At 45.0% G+C, this 23,681-nt stretch overlaps 1 protein-coding gene across 4 annotated transcripts in view; it reads left to right on the top strand.

Annotated features, from left to right (window-relative positions):
* MROH1 (maestro heat like repeat family member 1) overlaps positions 1 to 23,681 on the top strand; it is a 94,521-nt gene that overhangs the window by 48,245 nt on the left and 22,595 nt on the right. For 3 of the 4 annotated variants that reach the window (XM_072925136.1, XM_072925134.1, XM_072925137.1), the window contains 13 exons: positions 1,285 to 1,431; positions 2,943 to 2,969; positions 5,030 to 5,209; positions 8,075 to 8,154; positions 9,683 to 9,803; positions 10,749 to 10,844; positions 11,894 to 11,998; positions 13,062 to 13,197; positions 14,671 to 14,792; positions 15,888 to 16,040; positions 19,119 to 19,273; positions 20,605 to 20,749; positions 22,106 to 22,275. In XM_072925136.1, coding sequence (XP_072781237.1) covers positions 1,285 to 1,431; positions 2,943 to 2,969; positions 5,030 to 5,209; positions 8,075 to 8,154; positions 9,683 to 9,803; positions 10,749 to 10,844; positions 11,894 to 11,998; positions 13,062 to 13,197; positions 14,671 to 14,792; positions 15,888 to 16,040; positions 19,119 to 19,273; positions 20,605 to 20,749; positions 22,106 to 22,275 — 1,637 coding nt within the window. The remainder of the gene's footprint in view (positions 1 to 1,284; positions 1,432 to 2,942; positions 2,970 to 5,029; positions 5,210 to 8,074; positions 8,155 to 9,682; positions 9,804 to 10,748; positions 10,845 to 11,893; positions 11,999 to 13,061; positions 13,198 to 14,670; positions 14,793 to 15,887; positions 16,041 to 19,118; positions 19,274 to 20,604; positions 20,750 to 22,105; positions 22,276 to 23,681) is intronic. The other variant, XM_072925135.1, reaches the window with a different exon arrangement.

Here is a 23,681-nt window from a genome sequence, read left to right as displayed (position 1 = left end):
TTTCCCACATTTTCCCACATTTTCCCCACATTTTCCCACATTTTCTCCACATTTTTCCCACATTTTCCTTGTTTTCCCCCACAGGACCGGACTGAGGCGGAGCCGGAGCAGCCGCGGGCTGCCCTGGTGCTGTGCCCCGGCCGCGTTTCCCCACCTTTGCCCTTGGTTTTTCCCGGATTTTTTCTGTATTTTCCCATATTTTGTCCACATTTTCACACATTTTCCCACATTTTCACACATTTTCCCCACATTTTTCCCTGTTTTTTCCCTCACAGGACCGGACTGAGGCGGAGCCAGAGCAGCCGTGGGGGGCCCTGGTGCTGTGCCTCGGCCGCGTTTCCCCACCTTTTCCCTTGGTTTTTCCCGGATTTTTTCTGTATTTTCCCACATTTTCCCCACATTTTCCCACATTATTCCCACGTTTCCCACATTTTTCCCACATTTTCACACATTTTCCTTGTTTTCTCCCACAGGACCGGACTGAGGCGGAGCCGGAGCAGCCGCGGGGGGGCCTGGTGGCTCTGCCTCGACTGCGTTTCCCCACCTATTCCCTTGGTTTTTCCTGGAATTTTTCCGTATTTTCCCACATTTTCCCCATATTTTTCCCACATTTTCCCCTCATTTTTCCCATATTTTCCCCCAATTTTTTCATTTTTCCCTGTTTTCCCCCTCAGGACTGGACTGAGGGTGATCCGGAACAGCCGCGGGGGGCCCTGGTGCTCTGCCTCGGCCGCGTTTCCCCACCTTTGCCCTTGGTTTTTCCTCGATTTTTTTCTGTATTTTCCCATACTTTTCCCACATTTTTCCCACATTTTCACACATTTTTCACACATTTTTCACACATTTTTTCACACATTTTCCCCCAATTTTTCCATTTTTCCCTGCTTTTCTCTTCAGGACCGGACCGAGGCGGAACCGGAGAAGCCGCGGGGGGCCCTGGTGCTGTGCCTGGGCCGCCTTTCCCCACCTTTGCACTTGTTTTTTCCTGGAATTTTTCTGTATTTTCCCATATTTTTCCCACATTTTTCCGACATTTTCCCACATTTTCCCACATTTTCCTACATTTTTCCCCAATTTTCCCACATTTTTCCCACATTTTCCTTGTTTTCCCCCACAGGACCGGACTGAGGCGGAGCCGGAGCAGCCGCGGGGGGCCCTGGTGCTCTGCTCCGGCCGCGTTTCCCCACCTTTTCCCTTGTTTTTCCTGGAATTTTTCTGTATTTTCCCACATTTTCTCACATTTTTCACACATTTTTCTCACATTTTCCCTGTTTTTCCCCACAGGACCGGAGTGATTCGGAGCCGGAGCAGCCGCGGGCGGCCCTGGTGCTCTGCCTCGGCCGCGTGGCGGCGGCGGCGCCCCCGGAGCTGCTGCGCTCCCGCCTGGAGCCGCGGATCCTCGGCTGCCTCCTGCAGCTCGGCCGCAGCAAGGTCAGAAAATCCTGGAATATGTGGGAATTGTACGGGAATTTTATGGGAATTTTTGGGGATTTTTTGGGATTTTTTTGGGGATTTTTTTTGGGAATTTTTAGGGAATTTTACAGGAATTTTTGGGGATTTTCTGGGAATATTTTGGGAATTTTACAGGAATTTTGGGGGAATTTTTTTTTTTAATTTTACAGGGATTTTATGGAATTCTTTTGGGAATTTTACGGGAATTTTACAGGAATTTTTGGGGATTTTTCTGGAATTTTTGGGAAATTTTATGGGACTTTTTTGTGGTTTTTTTATTTTTACAGGATTTTTTTTGATTTTTAAAGGAATTTTACAGGAATTTTAAAGAAATTCTTGGGGATTTTCTGGGAATTTTTGGGGAATCTTACAGGAATTTTACAGGACGTTTGGGGGATTTTTTGGGGATTTTTCTGGATTTTTTTTTTTCCCTGGGAATTTTTTTTGAGATTTTTTGGGGTATTTCCCAGGAATTTCCTAGGAATTTTACATTAATTTTTCAGAAATTTTCTGGGAATTATTTGGGGAATTTTCCAGAAATTTTCCAGAGTTTTTAGGAAATTTTCCAGAAATTTTCCGGAGGTTTTCTGGGATTTTTCCATGAATTTTTATGAAATTTTGCAGGAATTTTCTGGAAGTTTTCTAAGAATTTCCCATGAATTTTCTGGGAATTTTCCTGCAATTTTCTATAATTTTTAGGGAATTTTCCAGGAATTTTTCTGAAATTTCCTAGGAATTTTCTGGGAATTTTACGGGAATAGTTTTGGACTTTTACAGGAATTTTCCAGGAATTTTCCAGGACTTTCCATGATTTTTCCACAATTTTCCAAGAATTTTCCAGGAATTTTCTGAGAATTTTCCTGGACTTTTATGGGATTTTTCCAGGAGTTTTCTGAGATTTCCCAGGAATTTTCCATGAATTTCCTGGGAATTTTCTGGCATTTGTTGGGAAGTTTTCCCAAAAAATGAAATTAAAAAAGGGGGGGGGGGGGTGTCATTCCCAGGGTTTTGAGGTTGCCTTTCAGCCAATGAAATTTGGGAATTTTTTCTCACTGGAATTTCCTTTTTTTTCCTGAGGGAGTTTTGGATTTCCCAATGGAATTTCTTTTTTTTCCAATGGGATTTGGGTTTTCCCCATGGAATTCGGGGTTTATTCCCCTCTGGAATTTTGTTATTCCTGATGGGATTTGGTTTTTTCCCAATGGAATTTCAGCTTTTCCCATTGGAATTTTGTTTTTTCCCATTGGAATTTTGTTTTCTCCCATTGGAATTTTGTTTTTTCCCAATGGGATTTGGCGTTTCCTGACGGAATTTGGGTTTTTCCTGCTGGGATTTCAGATTTTCAAATGGAATTTTATTTTTTTTTTTTTTCCCTGATGGAATTTGGTTTATTCCAAGAGAATTTTGCTTTTCCCGCTGGAATTTTGCCTCTTTCCCAGGGGAATTTGGGATTTTCCTGATGGGAATTTTGGTTTTTTCCGCCCGTTCAGGTTCTGGGAATAAAAGTAGAGACCAAGGTAGGGAATTTTGGGATTGGCCTTGGAATTTTTCCTCTTTCCGCTTTTTCCTCTCACTGCGGGCTGGAAGCGCTTCCCGAAAAAACAACGGAAAATTCCCGGGAAAATTCGCAGGAAAAAGGGATGGGAAAGGCGGGCCTGGAGCTTCTGGCCCAGATGATCCCGGAATTCCACGATCCCAAAATCATGGAATTCTGTGATCCAAGAATTCTACAAATCCACGATCCCGGAATTCCAGAATTCCCTGATCCTGGAATTCCACAGTTCCATAATTCAAGGATCTCAGAATTCCAGAATTCTGGAATTTTGCCATCCGCTAATAGCAGAATTCCATGAATTCCATAAATTCCACGATCCTGGAATTCTGTGATTCCATAACTCTGGAATTCTGTGATCCCACAATTCAATAATTCCACGATCCCGTAATTCCCTGATTTCACAATTCCACGATTCCGTAAATTCCATGATCCCAGAATTCCATCATTCCATAAATTCCACAATTCCATGATCCTGGAATTCCCGGATTCTCTAATCCCATGATTCTGGAATCCTGACATTCTGTAATTCCATGATCCCGAAATTCCAGTTCTGTGATCCCAGAATTCCATAAATTCCATGAATTCCATAAATTCCAGAATTCCCTGATTCCGGAATTCCACAGTTCCATAAATCAAGGATCTTGGAATTCCATAATTCTGGAATTTTGCCATCCATGAATACCAAAATTCCATCAATTCCATAAATTCCGTGATCTTGGAATTCCGTGATTCCGTGGAATTTTCCTGCTCGGATTGCGGCATTCCCGGGTTTTCCATGGAATTTTCCCATCGGGAATTCCCTCCTTGGGCTCCACTAACGCCTCTCTCTCACTGCCACTAACGGCTTCTGCAAAGAATTCCCGGATTTTTCTGTAACTCCCGGATTTTTCTGTAACTCCCGGATTTTTCTGTAATTCCTGGATTTTTCCGTAATTCTTGGGTTTTGATGGGACTCCTGGATTTTTCCACAAGTTTATTTTATATTTTATTTTATTTTATTTTATTTTATTTTATTTTATTTTATTTTATTTTATTTTATTTTATTTTATTTTATTTTATTTTATTTTATTTTATTTTATTTTATTCAAGTTTATTTTATTCCAGTTTATGTTTAGGGCTGATCCCAGTTCCGGGCTAATCCCAATCCCAGTTCTGGGCTAATCCCAATCCCAGTTCTGGGCTGATCCCAATCCCAGTTCCCAATCCCAATCCCAGTTCCCGATCCCAATCCCAATCCCAGTTCCCATTTCCCAATCCCGGTTCCCAATCCCAGTTCCCAATCCTGGTTCCCGATCCCAATCCCGTTCCCGGTTCCCAATCCCAGTTCCCGATCCCGTTCCCGATCCCAATCCCGGTTCCCAATCCCAATCCCGGTTCCCAATCCCAATCCCGGTTCCCAATTCCGGTTCCCAATCCCAATCCCGGTTTTCAATCCCGGTTCCCAATCCCAGATCCCGATCCCGGTTCTCAATCCCAATCCCAGTTCCCAATCCCAATCCCGTTTCCAATCCTGGTTCCCAATCTCAAACCCGTTTCCCAATCCCAATTCCCGATCCCAATCCCGTTCCCAATCCCAGTCCCGGTTCCCAATCCTGTTCCCAATCCCAATCCCGTTTCCCAATCCCAATCCCAGTTCCCGATCCCAATCCCGCTTCCCGATCCCAATCCCGCTTCCCGATCCCAATCCTGGTTCCCAATCCCAATCCTGGTTCTGAATCCCAATCCCGTTCCCAATCTTGGTTTGCAATCCCGGTTCCCAATCCCAATCCTGATCCCAATCCCGGTTCCCAATCCCGGTTCCCAATCCCGGTTCCCGATCCCAATCCCAGTTCCCAATCCCAATCCCAGTTCCCGTTTCCCAATCCTGGTTCCCAATCCCAAACCCGTTTCCCAATCCCGGTTCCCAATCCTGGTTCCCAGTTCCCATTCCCGATCCCAATCCCAGTTCCCAATCCCAGTTCCCAATCCCGTTTCCCGATCCCATTTCCCGATCCCGTTCCCGACCCCGGCTCCGTCCCGCAGGACCCGGCGCTGAAGCTGAGCCTGGCCCGGAGCATCTCCATGGTCGGCCGAGCCCTGGCCCAGGGCGGCTCCGGGAATTTCCCCGGGAATTTCGGGAATTACCCCGGGAATTACCCCGGGAACGGCCCCGGCGGCTCCGGCAGCGTCGCCCACAAGGCCGAGCTGGTGGCGCTGATGGTGGTGAGACTGGGACGGACTGGGACGGACTGGGATAATGGGATATTGGGATACTGGGATGGGATATTGGGATACTGGGAGAGATTGGGATGGACAATGGGATATACTGGGATGGATAATGGGATATACTGGGATGGATAATGGGATATACTGGGATGGATAATGGGATATACTGGGATGGATAATGGGATATACTGGGATGGGATACTGGGATATACTGGGATGGGATACTGGGATATACTGGGATGGATAATGGGATATACTGGGATATACTGGGATGGATACTGGGATATACTGGGATGGATAATGGGATATACTGGGATGGATAATGGGATATACTGGGATGGGATACTGGGATATACTGGGATGGATAATGGGATATACTGGGATGGATAATGGGATATACTGGGATGGATAATGGGATATACTGGGATGGATACTGGGATATACTGGGATGGATAATGGGATATACTGGGATGGATAATGGGATATACTGGGATGGGATAATGGGATACTGGGATGGATAATGGGATATACTGGGATGGATAATGGGATATACTGGGATGGGATACTGGGATATACTGGGATGGATAATGGGATACTGGGATGGATAATGGGATATACTGGGATGGGATACTGGGATATACTGGGATGGATAATGGGATATACTGGGATGGATAATGGGATATACTGGGATGGATAATGGGATATACTGGGATGGGATACTGGGATATACTGGGATGGATAATGGGATATACTGGGATGGATAATGGGATATACTGGGATGGATAATGGGATACTGGGATATACTGGGATATACTGGGATGGATAATGGGATATACTGGGATGGATAATGGGATATACTGGGATGGATAATGGGATATACTGGGATGGGATAATGGGATATACTGGGATGGATAATGGGATATACTGGGATGGGATAATGGGATACTGGGATGGGATACTGGGATATACTGGGATGGATAATGGGATATACTGGGATGGATAATGGGATACTGGGATAGGATAATGGGATATACTGGGATGGATAATGGGGTATACTGGGATGGATAATGGGATATACTGGGATGGATACTGGGATATACTGGGATGGATACTGGGATATACTGGGATGGATAATGGGATGGATAATGGGATACTGGGATATACTGGGATGGATAATGGGATATACTGGGATGGATAATGGGATATACTGGGATGGATAATGGGATATACTGGGATGGGATACTGGGATATACTGGGATGGATAATGGGATATACTGGGATGGGATACTGGGATATACTGGGATGGATACTGGGATATACTGGGATGGATATTGGGATATACTGGGATGGGATACTGGGATATACTGGGATGGATACTGGGATATACTGGGATGGATAATGGGATATACTGGGATGGATACTGGGATATACTGGGATGGATAATGGGATATACTGGGATGGGATAATGGGATATACTGGGATGGATAATGGGATACTGGGATGGGATACTGGGATATACTGGGATGGGATACTGGGATGGATAATGGGATATACTGGGATGGATAATGGGATATACTGGGATGGATAATGGGATATACTGGGATGGATAATGGGATATACTGGGATGGATAATGGGATATACTGGGATGGGATACTGGGATATACTGGGATGGATAATGGGATATACTGGGATGGGATAATGGGATATACTGGGATGGATAATGGGATATACTGGGATGGATAATGGGATATACTGGGATGGATAATGGGATATACTGGGATGGGATAATGGGATATACTGGGATGGATAATGGGATATACTGGGATGGATAATGGGATATACTGGGATGGATAATGGGATATACTGGGATGGATAATGGGATATACTGGGATGGATAATGGGATACTGGGATGGATAATGGGATATACTGGGATGGGATACTGGGATATACTGGGATGGGATACTGGGATATACTGGGATGGATAATGGGATATACTGGGATGGATAATGGGATATACTGGGATGGATAATGGGATATACTGGGATGGGATGATGGGATATACTGGGATGGATAATGGGATATACTGGGATGGGATACTGGGATATACTGGGATGGATAATGGGATATACTGGGATGGATAATGGGATATACTGGGATGGGATGATGGGATACTGGGATGAGCTGGGGTGGATACTGGGATATACTGGGATGGGATACTGGGATATACTGGGAGCTTCTGGGAATGACCATGGGAATGGGATGTGGGAATTCAGGGATCAGGGAATTCAGGATTTCAGGGATTCAAAAATTCAGGAATTCAGGAAATTTTGGAATTCAGCCATTAAGGGGAATTCAGGAATTCGAGAATCCAGGAAAATGGAGAAATTCAGGAATTTAGAAATCCAGGAATTCAAAGATTAAGGGGAATTCGGGAATTCGGAAATCCAGGGAATCCAGGAAATTCAGGAAATCCAGGAATTCAAAGATTAAAGGGGATTTGGGAACCCAGGAAATTCAGGAAATTCAGGAAATTTAGGAATTCAAGAATTCAGGGAATTCAGAAATTGAGGAAATCCGGGAATTGAGAAAATCCTGGAATTGAGGAAATCCAGGAATTGAGGAAATCCAGGAATTGAGGAAATCCGGGAATTGAGGAAATCCAGGAATTGAGGAAATCCAGGAATTGAGGAAATCCGGGAATTTCCCACCTGGAAACCGCCCTGGAATTCCCACCCGGAGCCTTTGGATAACGCGGGGTGGCTCCTGGAAAATCCGGGATCCCTCTGGATCCCCGTGGAACGTTCCGGAGCGGCTGTTCCGGAACGTTCCGTCCCCATTCCCGCTTTTCCCCTTTTCCCAGGAATTCCTGAGGGCGGAGCCTCCGGAGGCGCCGCGGACGCGGCTGCGGCAGCACGCGCTGAGCGCCTGCGCCCACCTGGTGTATCCTCGGGAATTCCGGGAATTCCGGGAATTCCGCGGTCGGGATTCGGGGTTCGGATCCTTGGGAATTCTGGGAATCGGGATTTGGGGGCGGATCCTTGGGAATTCCGGAATTCCGGAGCCTCCTGGCGATTCCGGCACTGGGATTTAGGGTTGGATCCTTGGGAATTGCCAGAATCCTGGGAATTCCGGGAATTCTGGGAATTCTGGAGCCCCCAGTGCTAATTCCCATTAATCCCTAATAAAGCCCATTAATTCCCAATAATTCCCAATTAATCCCCATTAATTCCAAATAATTCCCAATAAATCCCCATTAATTCCAAATAATTCCCAATAAATCCCCAATAATTCTCAATAATTCCCATTAATTTCCAATAATCCCCAATAAACCCCATTAATTCCCATTAATCCCCAATAATCTTCAATAATTCCCATTAATTTCCAGTTACCCCAAATAATTCCCATTAATACCCAATAATTCCCATTAAATCCCAATCAGCTCCCAATGATTCCCGTTAATCCCTAGTAATTCTCAATAATCCCCAATAAATCCCCAATAAATCCCCAATAATCCCCAATAATTCCCATTAATCACCAATAATTCCCCAATTGTTCCCATTAATTCCCAATTAACTCCCAATAATTCCATTAATCCCTAATAATTCCCTTCAACTCCCATTGATTCCTAATAAATCCCCAATAAATCCCTAAAAATCCTCATTAATCCCCAATAATTCCCATTAATTCCCAATTAACTCCCAATAATCCCCCATAATTCCCAAGTAATTCCCAATAAATCCCAATAACTCCCAATAATCCCCAATAATTCCCGTTAATCCCTCAATAATTCCCATTAATTCCCAATTAACTCCCAGTAATTCCCATTAATTCCTAATAATTCCCATTCATTCCCATTAATTCCAATTAAATCCCCAATAAATCCCTAAAAATCCTCAGTAGTCCCCATTAATCACCAATAATTCCCCAATTGTTCTCCTTAATTCCCAATTAACTCCCAATAATTCCATTAATCCCTAATAATTCCCATTAAGTCTCATTATTTTCTAATAAATCCCCAATAAATCCCTAAAAATCCCCAATAAATCCCTAAAAATCCTAATTAATCCCCAATTAACTCCCAATAATCCCCCATAATTCCCCAGTAATTCCCAATAACTCCCAATAATCCCCAATAATTCCCATTAATCCCCAATAATTCCCATTAATTCCCAATTAACTCCCAATAATTCCTAATAAAACCCCAATAAATCCCTAATAATCCTCATTAATCCCCAATAATTCCTAATAAAACCCCAATAAATCCCTAATAATCCTCATTAATCCCCAATAATTCCTAATAAATCCCCAATAAATCCCTAATAATCCTCATTAATCCCCAATAATTCCTAATAAATCCCCAATAAATCCCTAAAAATCCTCATTAATCCCCAATAATTCCCAACAATTCCCTCCCTGCCCCCCGCTGGGAGCCGCCATTCCCGGATTTTCCCTTATCCCGGGATTCCAGCGCCCTGGAGCCGGCGCTGAGCGACTCCGAGCGCTCCGAGCTGCTGGACGCCGCCCTGGGCTCCGTCCTGCCGCTGCCGCCGCCGGAATCCGGGAAAAACCGAGAACAGCCCGGAGCACAGGTGGGAATTCCATGGGATTTTTGGGGGGGAAAATTGGGAATTCCAGGAAAAAATGGGAATTCTAGGAAAAAATGGGAACAGCCCACAACCCAGGTGGGAATTCCATAGAATTTGGGGGGAAAAATGGGAATTCCAGGAAAAAATGGGAACAGCCCGGAGCACAGGTGGGAATTCCATGGGATTTGGGGGGAAAAAAAATGGGAATTTTGGGGGGAAAAATGGGAATTCCAGGAAAAAAACACCTGAATTCCCATCCCATTCCCATGGGATGATCCCGATACTCCGGGTTCTTCCTGGGGTGGGGCAGCTCTGGAATTTCTGGGAATTCTGTGGGACTTTGGGGGAAAAATGGGAATTCCGGGAAAAACCGGGAACAGCCCGGAGCACAGGTGGGAATTCCATGGGATTTTTGGGGGAGAAAAAAATGGGAATTCTGGGAAAAAACCATCTCAATTCCCATGGGATGATCCTAATATTCTGGGTCCTTCCTGGAGTGAGGCAGCTCTGGAATTTTCTGGGAATTCTGTGGGATTTTGGAGAAAAAAATGGGATTTTGGGGAAAAAATGGGATTTTGGGGAAAAAAAAGGAATTCCAGGAAAAAAACATCTGGATTCCCATCCCATTTTTTCCCCCAAAATAATTTTTAAAAAAATCAAAAAAAATGGGGAAAATCCCAAAAATCCCCATTTTTTTCTGGGATAACAATGGCCTTGAATGGATTTGGGAATTCCAGGGGTTTTTCCGAGCCCAAAATTCCGGGATTTTCTTCCTTTTCCAAACAATCTGGGATTTTCCAGAGCTCATCCGCAAGAATTCCCCTCAAAAAATAGGGAAAATCCCAAAATTCCCATTTTTTTCTGAGATAACGATGGGCTGGGATGGGTTTGGGAATTCCAGGGGTTTTTCCCAGCCCAGAATTCCAGGATTTTCCGGGATTTTTCCAGGAGCTGTTGCAGGAGGCGCTGGCGGCGCTCACGGAGCTGCTCCAGGGAATCCTCCGGAGTCGCCTCAGCCCCAGCGGCCTCCAGGAGATCTTTGCCGTGAGTGCCGGGAATTCCGGGAATTTCGGGAATTACGGGAATTTCTGGAGTGGTTTTGGGAATTTTGGGGATTCTGGGAGTGGTTTTGGGAATTTTGGAAATTCTGGGAATTTTGGGGCTGGTTTGGGGAATTTTGGGAATTTCTGGAATTCCAGGAGTAGTTTTGGGAATTTTGGGAATTCCGGGATTTTTGGAAATTCCAGGAGTGGTTTTGGGAAATTTGGGAATTTCAGGATTGGTTTGGGGAATTTTGGGAATTTCTGGAATTCCAGGATTGGTTTGGGGAATTCCAGGAATTTCGGGAATTACGGGAATGGTTTGGGGAAGTTTGGGAAATCTGGGAGTGGTTCTGGGAATTTTGGAAATTTTGGGAATTTCAGGAACTTTGGGAATTTTGGGAATTCCAGGAGTGGTTTTGGGAATTCCATGGGAATTTTGGAATTCCGTGAGTGGTTTTGGGAACTTTGGGAATTTTGGGGAATTTTGGGAATTCCAGGAGTGGTTTTGTAATTTCGGGAATTTCAGGAATTCCAGGAGTGGTTTGGGGAATTTTCCCTGCAGAATTCCAGGATTTTCTTGCCAGAATTCCAGAATTTTCCCTGCAGAATCCCAAGATTTTCCCTGCACAATCCCAGAATTTTTCCTGTAAAATTCCAGGATTTTCCTGCCAGGTTTCTGGCATTGTCCCTCTTGAATTCCAAGATTTCCCCTGTAGAATTCCAGGATTTTCCCTGCAGAATTCCAGAATTTCCCTGTAAAGTTCCAGCATTTTCCCTGTAGAATTCCAGGATTTTCCCTGTACAATCCCGGAATTTTCCCTGCAGAATCCCAGATTTTTCCTGTAAAATTCCAGGGTATTCCCTGCAGAATCCCAGAATTTTCCCTGCACAATCCCATAATTTTCCCTGCAGAATTCCCAGAATTTTCCCTGCAGAACCCCAGCATTTTCCCTGCAGAATTCCAGCATTTTCCCTGCAGAATTCCCAGGTTTTTCCTGCCAGAATCCCAGGATTTCCCTGCAGAATTCCAGGATTTTCCCCCGTTCCCAGCATTTAGGCCCCTGGATCCGCTCCCCGCGGGAGCCGGAGCGGGAGCGCGGCCTCGGCATCGGCAAATCCCTGCTGGAATTCTTCCTGGAAAACCTCGACGTGCGCGTGAGTTCCCGGAATTCCCAACCCTCCCTCCCAGCCCTGCAGACGGGAATTCCCAGATTTCATTCCCAGTTTTTATTTCCAGTTTCCATCCCCAATTTCCATTCCCAGATTCCATTCCCTGTTTTTATCCCTGTTTTTATTCCCAATTCCCAATTTCCTTTCCCAGTTTCCATTCCCAATTCCCATTCCTGGATTTCATTCCCTGTTTTTATCCCCCAGTTCCTGTCCCTAATTCCCATTCCCATTATTCCCACATTTCCCATCCCCAGTTCCTAATTCCCAATTCCTGTTCCCATTTCCATTCCCGTTCCCAATTCCCATTCCCATTCCCAGTTCCCATCCCAAATTCCCATTCACCATTCCCCAATTCCCATTCCCATTCCCATTCCTGGTTTTCCTTCCTGGTTTTTATCCCCAATTCCCATTCCCATCCCAAATTCCCATTCCCGTTCCCAATTCCCAATTCCCATTCCAATTCCCATCCCAAATTCCCATTCCCAATTCCCATTCCTGTTTTTTATCCCCAATTCCCAAATTCCCACTCCCGCTTTTCCATCCCCAATTCCCAAATTCCCATTCCCATTCCCCATTCCCATTCCCCATTCCCCATTCCCATTCCCATTCCCACTTTTTATCCCCAATTCCCATTCCCATATTCCCACTCCTGCTTTTCAATTCCCAAATTCCCATTCCCGTTCCCAATTCCCAATTCCCATTCCAATTCCCATCTCAAATTCCCATTCTCATTCCCATTCTCATATTCCCACTCCCGCTTTTCCATCCCCAATTCCCAAATTCCCGTTCCCGTTCCCATTCCCATCCCCAATTCCCCAATTCCCGAATTCCTGATTCCCATTCCCATTCCTGTTTTTATCCCCAAATCCTAATTCCCAATTCCCATCCCCAATTCCCAATTCCCGATTCCCAAATTCCCGAATTCCTGATTCCCATTCCCGCTTTTCCATCCCCAATTCCCATTCCCATTCCCAATTCCCGTTCCCATTCCCGTTTTTATCCCCAATTCCCCAATTCCCGATGTCCCGAATTCCCGCTCTCCCGGCAGGCGGTGACGCCGTTCCCGGCTCTCCCGGCTCTCCTGGCCCTGCTGGCTCCGCGCTGCTCCGACGGAATTCCCGAAATCCGCTCCCGATCCCTGGATTGCGTCCGGGCCCTGCTGCGCATCCAGCTCTGCTTCCAAGGTGGGACGGAATTCCAGGGGAAATTCCCGGACGGAAAATTCCCACCTGGAAAATTCCCACACTTCCGGGAACCCTCGGGGCTGGTTTGTGGGGTTTGGGGGTTTTTGGGAAGGGTTTTCCCAAAGAGTTTTGGGATTTTTGAGATGGTTTTCCCAAGGTTTTTTTGGATTTTGGGAAGAGACTTCCTGAGGATTTTTGGGAATGGTTTTCCTGCTTTTTTTGGGGGATTTTCAGGTTTTTGGGAAAGTTTTTCCTGAGGGTTTTTTTGGGGATTTTGGGGTTTTTGGGAAGGGTTTTCTTGGGATTTTGGGGTTTTTGGGAAGGGGTTTCCTGACCATTTTTGGGAAGGGATTTCCCGAGGATTTTTGGGAATGGTTTTCCCAAGGTTTTTTGGGATTTTGGGAAGGGATTTCCAGGGTTTTTGGGAATGGTTGTCCCAAAGGGTTTTTGGGGTTTTTGGGATTTTTGGGAATGGTTTTCCCGAAGATTTTTGGGGTTTTTGGGAATATTTATCCCAAGGTTTTTGAGATTTTGGGGTTTTTGGGAATGGTTTTCCCAAGGTTTTTTGGGATTTTGCGGTTTTTGGGAAGGGACCCTGAGGGTTTTTTGGTTTTTGGGATTTTTTGGAATGGGTTTCCTGAGGTTTTTTGGGATTTTTGGGAGTGGTTTTCCCAAGAATTTTTGGGATTTTTGGGAATGGTGTTCCCGAGGATTTTGAGCCTGGAGTTCTCGGGTTGTCCAGCAGGGGGCGCTGCTTCCCTTTGGAATTTTGGGATACACCTGGAGAGGGAATTCCAGGGAATTCCGGGAATTTTTGGGGTTCAATCCCAAATTCCAACATTCCCATGGAATTCTGGGAATTTTTGGGGTTCAAGCCCATCAAATTCCGGCTTTTCCCAAGGAATTCCCAAAATTTTTGGGTTCAATCCCAAGGAGGGAATTCCATGGAATTTCTCCTTTCCCAAACTTTGGGATTTTCAAGGCCTCACCCACAAGAATTCGCCCCAAAAATCAGGAAAAGTCCAAAATTCCCAGATTTTTTTCTGGGATAATGACGGCCCTGGATGAACTTGGATTTTTCCAGGGCCAGAATTCCAGAATTTTCTCTTTTCCCGAGTTCTCCTGGAATTTTCCAGGGGTTTTTCCCAGTTTGGGGCTGGAATTGGCCCAAAAATAGTGAAAAAATCCCAAATTCCCTCTGGAATTCCAGTTCTTGTTGGTCTCGATGACTTCCAAAGATTTTTCCAATCTCAAAATTCCAGAATTTTTGCTTTTCCCGAATTTTCCTGGAATTTTCCAGGGGAATTTTGGGAATTGTTTTGGAATTTCCCCAGTTTAGGGCTGGAATTGCCCCAAAAATCAGAAAAAATCCTGAATTCCCTCTGGAATTCCCATTCTTATTGGACTCGGTGAATTCCAAGGATTTTTCCAAGCTCGAAATTCCAGAATTTTCTCTTTTCCCAAATTTTCCAGGGTTTTCTCGGGATCACCGGGACGAGCTGCTGGAGGAGCTGCAGGAGCTGAAGGCGGGGCTGGAAAATTCCCAATTTCCCGATTTTTCCGTCCTTTTCCAAACCTGCAGCCGCCTGGGAGCGGTGAGAAATTTGGGAATTCCGGAATTCTTCGGGAATAATTTGGGAATAATTTGGGAATTCTGGAATTCCAGACTCGGGGGAGGCTTCGGGAATTTTTTGGGATTTTTTGGGGGGATGTTTATGGATCTTTTGGGATTTTGGGGGGATTTTTTTTGGATTTTATGAGGATTTTTTTGGGAATTTTTTTGTGGATGTTTATGGATTTTTGGGGGATTTTTTTAGAAAAATTTTGGGGATTGTGGGAGGATTTTTTGGGTGATTTTTTCAGGATTTTTTTTTTGAAACTTTGAGAATTTTTTGGGAATTTTTTTTAAATTTTGGTGGAATTTTTGGGGATTTCTTTGGGATTTTTTGGGGGGATTTTATGGGTTTTTTTGGGTTTTTTTTCATTTTTTCGCGATTTTTTGTGGAATTTTTTTAGGATTTCCTCCCCAGCACCCCCGACCCCTCCAGAATTCCCAATTTTCCCAATTTTCTGCAGATTCTGGGCAGGAGAATCCCACCAGAATTTTGGGAGATTTGGGGATTTTTTTCTTACTTTTGGGGAGTTTCTCTGGTTGCTTTTTAGGGACTTTTTGGGGATATTTTGGGGGTTTTGAGGCCATTTTTGGTGGGATTTTTTTTTAAATTTTGGTGGAATTTCTTTGGATGTTTTTGGGAAATTTTTGGGGGGAATCTTTGGATTTTTTTTTTCTTTATTTTTGGGGACATGTTTTTAATTTTTGGGTGGATTTTGGGGACTTCTTTTTATTTTTTGGGGATTTTTTTTGGGCGGATGGATTTTGGGGCCTTTTTTTGATTTTGGGTTTTTTTTAAATTTTTAGGGAGTTTCTTGGGGTTTTTTTTCGGGACTTTTTTTAATTTTGGAAAGTTTTTTTTTTTCCCTATTTAGGTGGATTTTGGGGTGATCTTTAAAATATTTTGGGGGTTTTTGGGGGGGGTTTTAGAGGATTTTTTGGAAATTTTTTTGCCTTTTTTTAGGGTTTTTTTGATTTTTTTCCCTTTTTTTCGCGATTTTTTGTGGAGTTTTTTTAGGATTTCCCCCCCAGCGCCCCCAACCCCTCCGGAATTCCCAATTTTCCCAATTTTCTGCAGGTTCTGGGCAGGAGGATCCCCCCGGAGCAGCTGCCGGGGCTGCTGCTGGCGCTGCTGGAGGCCTGGACCGATCCCGAGCGGAATTGCAGCCGCGCCGCCGCCGCCATCGGCAACGCCCTGATCCGGGAACGGGGCGAGATCCTGCATGAACAGGTTGGAATTCCCGAAATTCCCAAAATTTCCAACAATTTATTACCCAAAAAATCCGAAAAATACAAAAAAAATCCAAGAAATTATGAAAAAATACCAAAAATTCAAAAAAAAAAACCATAAAATGAAATAAAAATAAAAAATCCCAACAGATCCCAGAAAATTCTGAAAATTCAAAAAAATTTTTAAAAATCAAAAAAATTTTGCAAAAATTCCCCAAAAATAAAAAAAATACTAAAAAATGCCAAAAAATGCCAAAAAATACCCAAAAAATACCAAAAAACTCAAAAAAACCACCAAAAATTCCAAAAAATCCCAAAAAAATCCCCCAAAATACAAAAAATACCAAAAATTCCCAAAAAGTACCGAAAAAACCTGACAAAATAAAAATAATTCCCAAAAAATCCCAACATTCCTGATCCGGAAACGGGGGGAGATCCTGCACAAGCATGTCGGAATTCCCAAAATTTAATTCCCAACATTCCCAAAAAATCACAGGAATTCCAAAAAAATACCAAAATAGCAATTAAAAAATCCCAATAAATTCCCAATTATTCCCAACATTCCTGATCCGGGAACGGGGGGAGATCCTGCACGAGCAGGTCGGAATTCCCAAAATTCCCAAAATTCCCTAAAATTTCCAACAATTTAATACCCAAAAAATCCGAAAAATTCAAAAAAATGCAAAAAATTCCCCAAAAATTTCCCAAAAAATCCCAATAAATTCCCAGTAATTCCCAACATTCCTGATCCGGGAACGGGGGGAGATCCTGCACAAACAGGTCGGAATTCCCAAAATTTATTTCCCAACATTCCCAAAAAATTCCAAAAAATTCCCCAAAAATACAAAAAATACCAAAAATTCCCAAAAAAATACTGAAAAAACCAAAAAAAAAATCAAATTCCCAATAATTCCCAACATTCCTGATCCGGGAACGGGGCGAGATCCTGCACAAGCAGGTCGGAATTCCCAAAATTTATTTCACAACATTCCCAAAAAATCCCAGGAATTAATTCCAAAAAAATCTCAAAAAAAACTTAAAAATTAAAAAAAATCCCAAAAAATAAAAAAAAAAAATCCACAAAAATTAAAAAAAATTCTCCAAACAATGGGAAAAATCAAAAAAGAAAATCCTAAAAAGTCCCCCAAAAATTTAAAAATCCCCCCCCAAAAAATCCCAAAAAAATCTAAAAAAATACCAAAAAATTTAAAAAAAAATCCCAGAAGATACCAGAAAATTCCAAAAATAAAAAAAAAATCCAAAAATACAAAAAAATACCAAAAAATACAAAAATATACCAAAAATACCAAAAATTCCAAAAAATACCCAAAAAATCCCAAATATTAAAAAAAAATCCCAATAAATTCCCAAAAAATCCCAGCATTCCTGATCCAGGAACGAGAGGGGATCCTGCACGAGCAGGTTGGAATTCCCAAAATTTATTTCCCAACATTCCCAAAAAATCCTATAAATTCCAAAAAAAATCCGAAAAATTCCAGGATTTCCATTTTTCCCAGGTTATCCCAAGGCTCCCATCTCTCTTTTCCCACTATTCCCAGGCTTGTAATTCCCATTTTCCCAGGTTATCCCATGGATCCCTTCCCACTTTTCCTGGGATTCTTTATTCCCATTTTCCCAGTTTATCCCAAAGCTCCCATCCCTCTTTTCCCGCTATTCCCAAACTCATAATTCCCATTTTTTCCAAGTTATCCCGAGGATCCCTTCCCACTTTTTCAGGCATTCCCAGATTTTCCCAGGCCCAAATCCCATAATTAATTCCCATTTTTCCCAGGTTATCCCATGGATCCTTTCCCACTTTTCCTGGGCTCTTTATTCCACTTTTCCCGGGATTCTTTATTCCCATTTTCCCCAGTTTATCCCAAAGCTCCCAAACCTCTTTTCCCAGTTTTCCTGGACTCATAATTCCCATTTTTCCCAAGTTATCCCAAGGCTCTCATCCCTCTTTTCCTGCTATTCCCAGGTTCATAATTCCCATTTTTCCCAAGTTATCCTGAGGATCCCTTCCCACTTTTCCCGGCATTCCCAGATTTTTCCCAGCCCAGAATCCCAACATTCCCATTTTCCCCAGGCTATCCTTTTTTCCCACTTTTCCTGGCATTCCTAGACTTTTCCCAGCCTGGAATCCCATAATTAATTCCCATTATTCCCAGGTTATCCCATGGATCCCTTCCCATTTTTCCTGGGCTCTTTATTCCACTTTTCCAGGGATTCTTTATTCCCATTTTCCCCATTTTATCCCAAAGCTCCCAAACCTCTTTTCCCAGTTTTCCTGGACTCGTCATTCCCATTTTTCCCAGGCTATCCCAAGGCTCCCATCCCTCTTTCCCACTTTTCCCGGCATTCCCAAGCTTTTCCCAGCATTCCCAAATCCTCTCATTCCCATTTTCCCCAGGCTATCCCTCTTTTCCCCCTTTTTCTGGCATTCCCAAGCTTTTCCCAGCCAGAAATTCCAACATTCCCCTTTTCCCCAGGTTATCCCAAGGCTCCCATCCCTCTTTTCCAGCTATTCCCAGGCTCATAATTCCCATTTTCCCAGGTTATCCCATGGATCCCTTCCTGCTTTTCCTGGCATTCCCAAGTTTTCCCAGCCCACAATCCCAACATTCCCATTGTTGTTCCCAGGCTATCCCTCTTTTCCTGCTATTCCCAGGCTCGTAATTCCCATTTTTCCCAAGTTATCCCAAGGCTCTCATCCCTCTTTTCCCACTATTCCCAGGCTCGTCATTCCCATTTTTCCCAGATTATCCCATGGATCCCTTCCCACTTTTCCCACTTTTCCCTGCATTCCCAAACCCCCTCATTCCCATTTTCCGCAGGCTATCCCTCTTTTCCCACTTTTCCCGGCATTCCCAGACTTTTCCCAGCCCAGCATCCCACCATTCCCATTTTCTCCTGGTTATCCCTCTTTTCCCGCTTTTCCCGGCATTCCCAAGCTGTTCCTGGCATTCCCGTGCTTTTCCCTGCATTCCCAAACCCCCTCATTCCCATTTTCCCCAGGCTATCCCTCTTTTCCCGTGCTTTTCCCGTCATTCCCAAATCCCGGTTCCCGCCGTTGCAGGTTCCGGAGCTGCTGCAGGCGCTGCATGCGCGGGTGGCGCTGCACGCGGAGCCGCAGCTGCAGCGGGCGGCGCAACGAGCGGTGCAGCTGCTGGCGCTGCGCCTGCCCCGGCGCACGGTGGGCTGCCTGCTGGCACGGGGGCTGCCCCTCGACAGGTGGGAATGATCCCGGAATTCCCGATCCCGGAATTCCCGATCCCAGAATTCCTGATCCCAAATCCGTCCCTGATCCTGGAATTCCCATCCCAAGTCCTTCCCTGATCCCAAATCCTGCCCCGGCGCACGGTGGGCTGCCTGCTGGCACGGGGGCTGCCCCTCGACAGGTGGGAATTCCCAATCCCAGAATTCCTGATCCCGGAATTCCTGATCCCGGAATTCCTGATCCCAAATCCATCCCTGATCCCGGAATTCCCATCCTAAATCCTGCCCTGATCCCAAATCCTGCCCCAATCCCGGAATTCCCATCCCAAATCCGCCCTGATCCTGGAATTCCTGATCCGAAATCTTGCCCTGATCCCAGAATTCCTGATCCCAAATCCAGCCCCAATCCCAGAATTCCCATCCCAAATCCTGCCCTGATCCTGGAATTCCTGATCCCAAATCTTGCCCTGATCCCAAATCCTGCCCCGATCCCAAATCCAGCCCTAAATCCCAAATCAGGCCTGAAATCCAGCCCCAAATCCCAAATCCTGCCTCAAATCCTGCCCTGATCCCAAATCCGGGCCCAAACCCCAAATCCAGCCCCAAATCCTGAATCCAACCTCAAATCCCAAATGCAGCCAAAATCCCAAATTTAGCCCCAAATCCCAAATCCACTCACAATCCCAAATCCAATCCCAATCCTGAATCCTTTTTCTCATCCCCAAAATTCCCATTTTTATCCCATTTTTATCCCATTTTCTCCCAGAAATTCCCATTTTTATCCCATTTTTACCCCATTTTTATCCCTGAAATTCCCATTTTTATCCCATTTTATCCCATTTTTATCTCGTTTTCATCCCATTTTTGTGCCAGAATTCCCATTTTTATCCCATTTTCTCCCAGAAATTCCCATTTTCTCCCAGAAATCCCCATTTTTATCCCATTTTCTCCGAGAAATCCCCATTTTTATTCCATTTTCTCCCAGAAATCCCCATTTTTATCCCATTTTTCTCCCAGAATTCCCATTTTTATCCCGTTTCTCTCCCGGAATTCCCGTTTCCCGCGCTGATTCCCATTTTTCTCCCAGAATTCCCATTTTTTTCCCATTTTTATTCCAGAAATCCCCATTTTTATCCCATTTTTCTCACGAAATTCCCATTTTCCTCCCGGATTTCCCCAGAAATCCCATTTTTATCCCGTTTCTCTCCCGGCATTCCCGTTTCCCCCCCTGATTCCCATTTTTCTCCCAGAATTCCCATTTTTATCCCATTTTCTCCCAGAAATCCCATTTTTCTCCCGTTTCTCTGCCGGCATTCCCGTTCCCACACTAATTCCGTGTTTTCCAGCCCCGGCTGCTGCCTGTGGCGGGCGCTGGGCTCGGAGCCGGCGCTGACCCCGCTGGTCCTGGAGCAGCTCCTGGAGCGGCTGAGCCGCGAAATTCCCTTCCAGGAGAGCCCGGCCGGGCGCGTGGCCACCACCCTGCCCCTGGCCGTGAGTGCCCCAAAGTTCCCCAAAATCCACGGAATTCCCAAAAAATAGTCCTCAAAAAATTACCCCAAAGTTCCCGCGGAATTCCCAAAAAAATCCCCAAAATTCCCATGGAATTCCCAAAAAAAATCCCAAAATTCCCAAAAAATAGTCCTCAAAAAATTACCCCAAAATTCCCGTGCAATTCCCAAAAAACTCCCCCAAATTCCCCCAAAATTCCCATGGAATTCCCAAAAAACTCCCCAAAATTCCCCAAAAATCCCATGGAATTCCCAAAAAAAATCCCCAAAATTCCCATGGAATTCCCAAAAATTCCCACAAGTTCCCGTGGAATTTCTCAGAAAATTCTAAAAAATTCCCAAAGAATGCTGAAAAAATTCCCCAAAGAATTCCCATCAAATTCCTTTAAAAATTCCCGTGGAATTCCTAAAAAAATTCCCCAAAAAATTCCCAAAAATTCCTCAAAAAATTCCCAAAATATTACTCCATGGGAGAAAGTCCCAAATCCCTGGGAATTCCATCAGGAAAATCCAATTCTGCTGTAGGGGTTAACTTGGGGACTGGGAAAAGGAACAGAAATCCCAAATCCATGGGAATTCCACCAGTAAAAAACCCCAGATCTGTGGGAATTCCATCATGTAAACCTCAAATCCATGGGAATTCCATCAGGAAAACCCCAAATCCGTGGGACGAAATCCCAAATCCATGGGAATTCCATCAGGAAAATCCCAAATCTGTGGGAGAAAATCCAAATCCATGGGAATTCCATCAGGAAAATCCCAAATCTGTGGGAGAAAATCCAAATCCATGGGAATTCCATCAGGGAAACCCCAAATCCGCGGGAATTCCATCAGGAAAATCCAGCTCTGCAGCAGGGGTTAACTCGGCCACCGGGAAGGGACGGAAATCCCAAATCCGTGGGAATTCCATTGGGAAAATCCCAAATCCCTGGGAATTCCATCGGGAAAACCCCAAATCCGTGGGAGAAAACCCCAAATCTGTGGGAATTCCATAATGAAAATCCCAAATCTCTGGGAATTCCAACATGAAAACCCCAAATCCATGGGAGAGAACCCCAAATCCATGGGAGAAAACCCCAAATCCATGGGAATTCCATCTGGAAAATCCCAAATCCCTGGGAATTCCATAATGAAAACCCCAAATCCCTGGGAATTCCATCAGTAAAAACCCCAAATCCCTGGGAATTCCAACAGGAAAATCCCAAATCCATGGGAATTCCATCAGTAAACCCCCAAATCCCTGGGAATTCCATCGGGAAATTCCGGTTCTGCGGCGGGGAAGGGGCTGGAATTCCCGTTTTTCCGGCCTTTTCCCGGCGATTCCCGTTTTCCCGGGCAGGCCACGCGCGCCCTGGCGGAGCTGGCGGCGGCTCCGGAGGCGGCGGCCGCGCTCCAGGAGCGATTCCCGGAGCTTTTCCAGGTTCTCCTGCTGCGCCTCGGCGGCTCCGTGGGGATCCGGCCCCCCAAATCCCTGCGGGGACGGGACAGGAACCAGCTCCAGCCCGGCAGGTGCGGAAAAGCGGGAATTCCAGGGGAAAAGTGGGAATTCCGGGGGAAAAATGGGAATTCCGGGGGAAAAGTGGGAATTCTGGAGGGAAATGGGGAAATTCTGTGGGGAAAAGTGGGATTTTATGGAGAAAAGAGGAAATCCAAAGGGAAAAGTGGGAATTCCATGGGGAAAATGGGGAATTGCAGGGGGAAAAGTGGGATTATAGGGGGAAAAGGGGGAATTGTGTGGGGAAAAGTGGGAATTTGGGGGGGAAAATGGGAATTCTGCAGTGAAAAGTGGGAATTCTGGGGGGAAAAAGGAAATTGTGTGGGGAAAAGTGGGAATTGTGGGGGGAAAGTGGGAATTGGGGGGGGAAAATGGGAATTGTGGGGGGGGAAATTGGGAATTCTGTGGGGAAAAGGGAATTGTGAGGGGAAAATGGGGAATTCCAGGGGGAAAAGGGGGAATTCTGTGGGAAAATGGGAATTCTGGGGGGAAAAGTGGGAATTCTGGAGGGAATGGGAATTCTGGGGGGAAAATTGGGAATTGTGGAGGGGAAATGGGGAATTGTGTGGGGAAAAGTGGGAATTCTGCAGTGAAAAGTGGGAATTCTGGGGGGAAAAAGGAAATTGTGTGGGGAAAAGCGGGAATTGTGTGGGGAAAAGTGGGAATTCTGGGGGGGGAATGGGGAATTGTGGGGGGAAAATGGGAATTCTGGGGGGAAAAGTGGGAATTCTGGGGGAAAATGGGAAATTGTGGGGGGGAAAGTGGGAATTGGGGGGGAAATGGGAATTCTGGGGGGAAAAGGGAATTGTGGGGTGAAAAGGGGGAATTCTGGGGGGAAATGGGAAATTGTGGGGGGAAATGGGGAACTGGGGGGGGAAAAGGGGGAATTGTGTGGGGAAAAGTGGAAATTCTGCAGTGAAAAGTGGGAATTCTGGGGGGAAAAAGGAAATTGTGTGGGGAAAAGTGGGAATTGTGTGGGGAAAAGTGGGATTTCCATGGGGAAAAGTGGGAATTCGGGGGGGGAAACTGGGAATTGTGGGGGGGAAATGGGGAATTGTGTGGGGAAAAGTGGGAATTCTGGGGGAAAAAGGAAATTGTGCGGGGAAAAGTGGGAATTGTAGGGGGGAAATGGGAATTCTGGGGGAAAAGGGGGAATTCTGTGGGGAAAATGGGAATTGTGGGGGGGAAAGCGGGATTTTATGGGGAAAAGAGGAATTCCCTGGGGGAAAGTGGGAATTCTGTGGAGAAAAGGAGGAATTTTGTGGGAATTTTGTGAGGAAAGTGTGGGAATTCCCTGGGGAAAAGTGGGAATTCTGGGGGGAAAAAGGATATCTGTGGGGAAAACGGGGAATTCTGGGGGGAAAAGGGGAATTCTGTGGGAAAAGTGGGAATTCTGTGGGAGGAGTGGGAGAGTGAATTC

The sequence above is a fragment of the Taeniopygia guttata genome, chromosome 2, assembly GCF_048771995.1.
Source record: "Taeniopygia guttata chromosome 2, bTaeGut7.mat, whole genome shotgun sequence".
Classification (NCBI taxonomy): domain Eukaryota; kingdom Metazoa; phylum Chordata; class Aves; order Passeriformes; family Estrildidae; genus Taeniopygia; species Taeniopygia guttata.
Note: the sequence above shows the minus strand (reverse complement) of the source record. Positions and strands in the feature narration are given on the sequence as shown.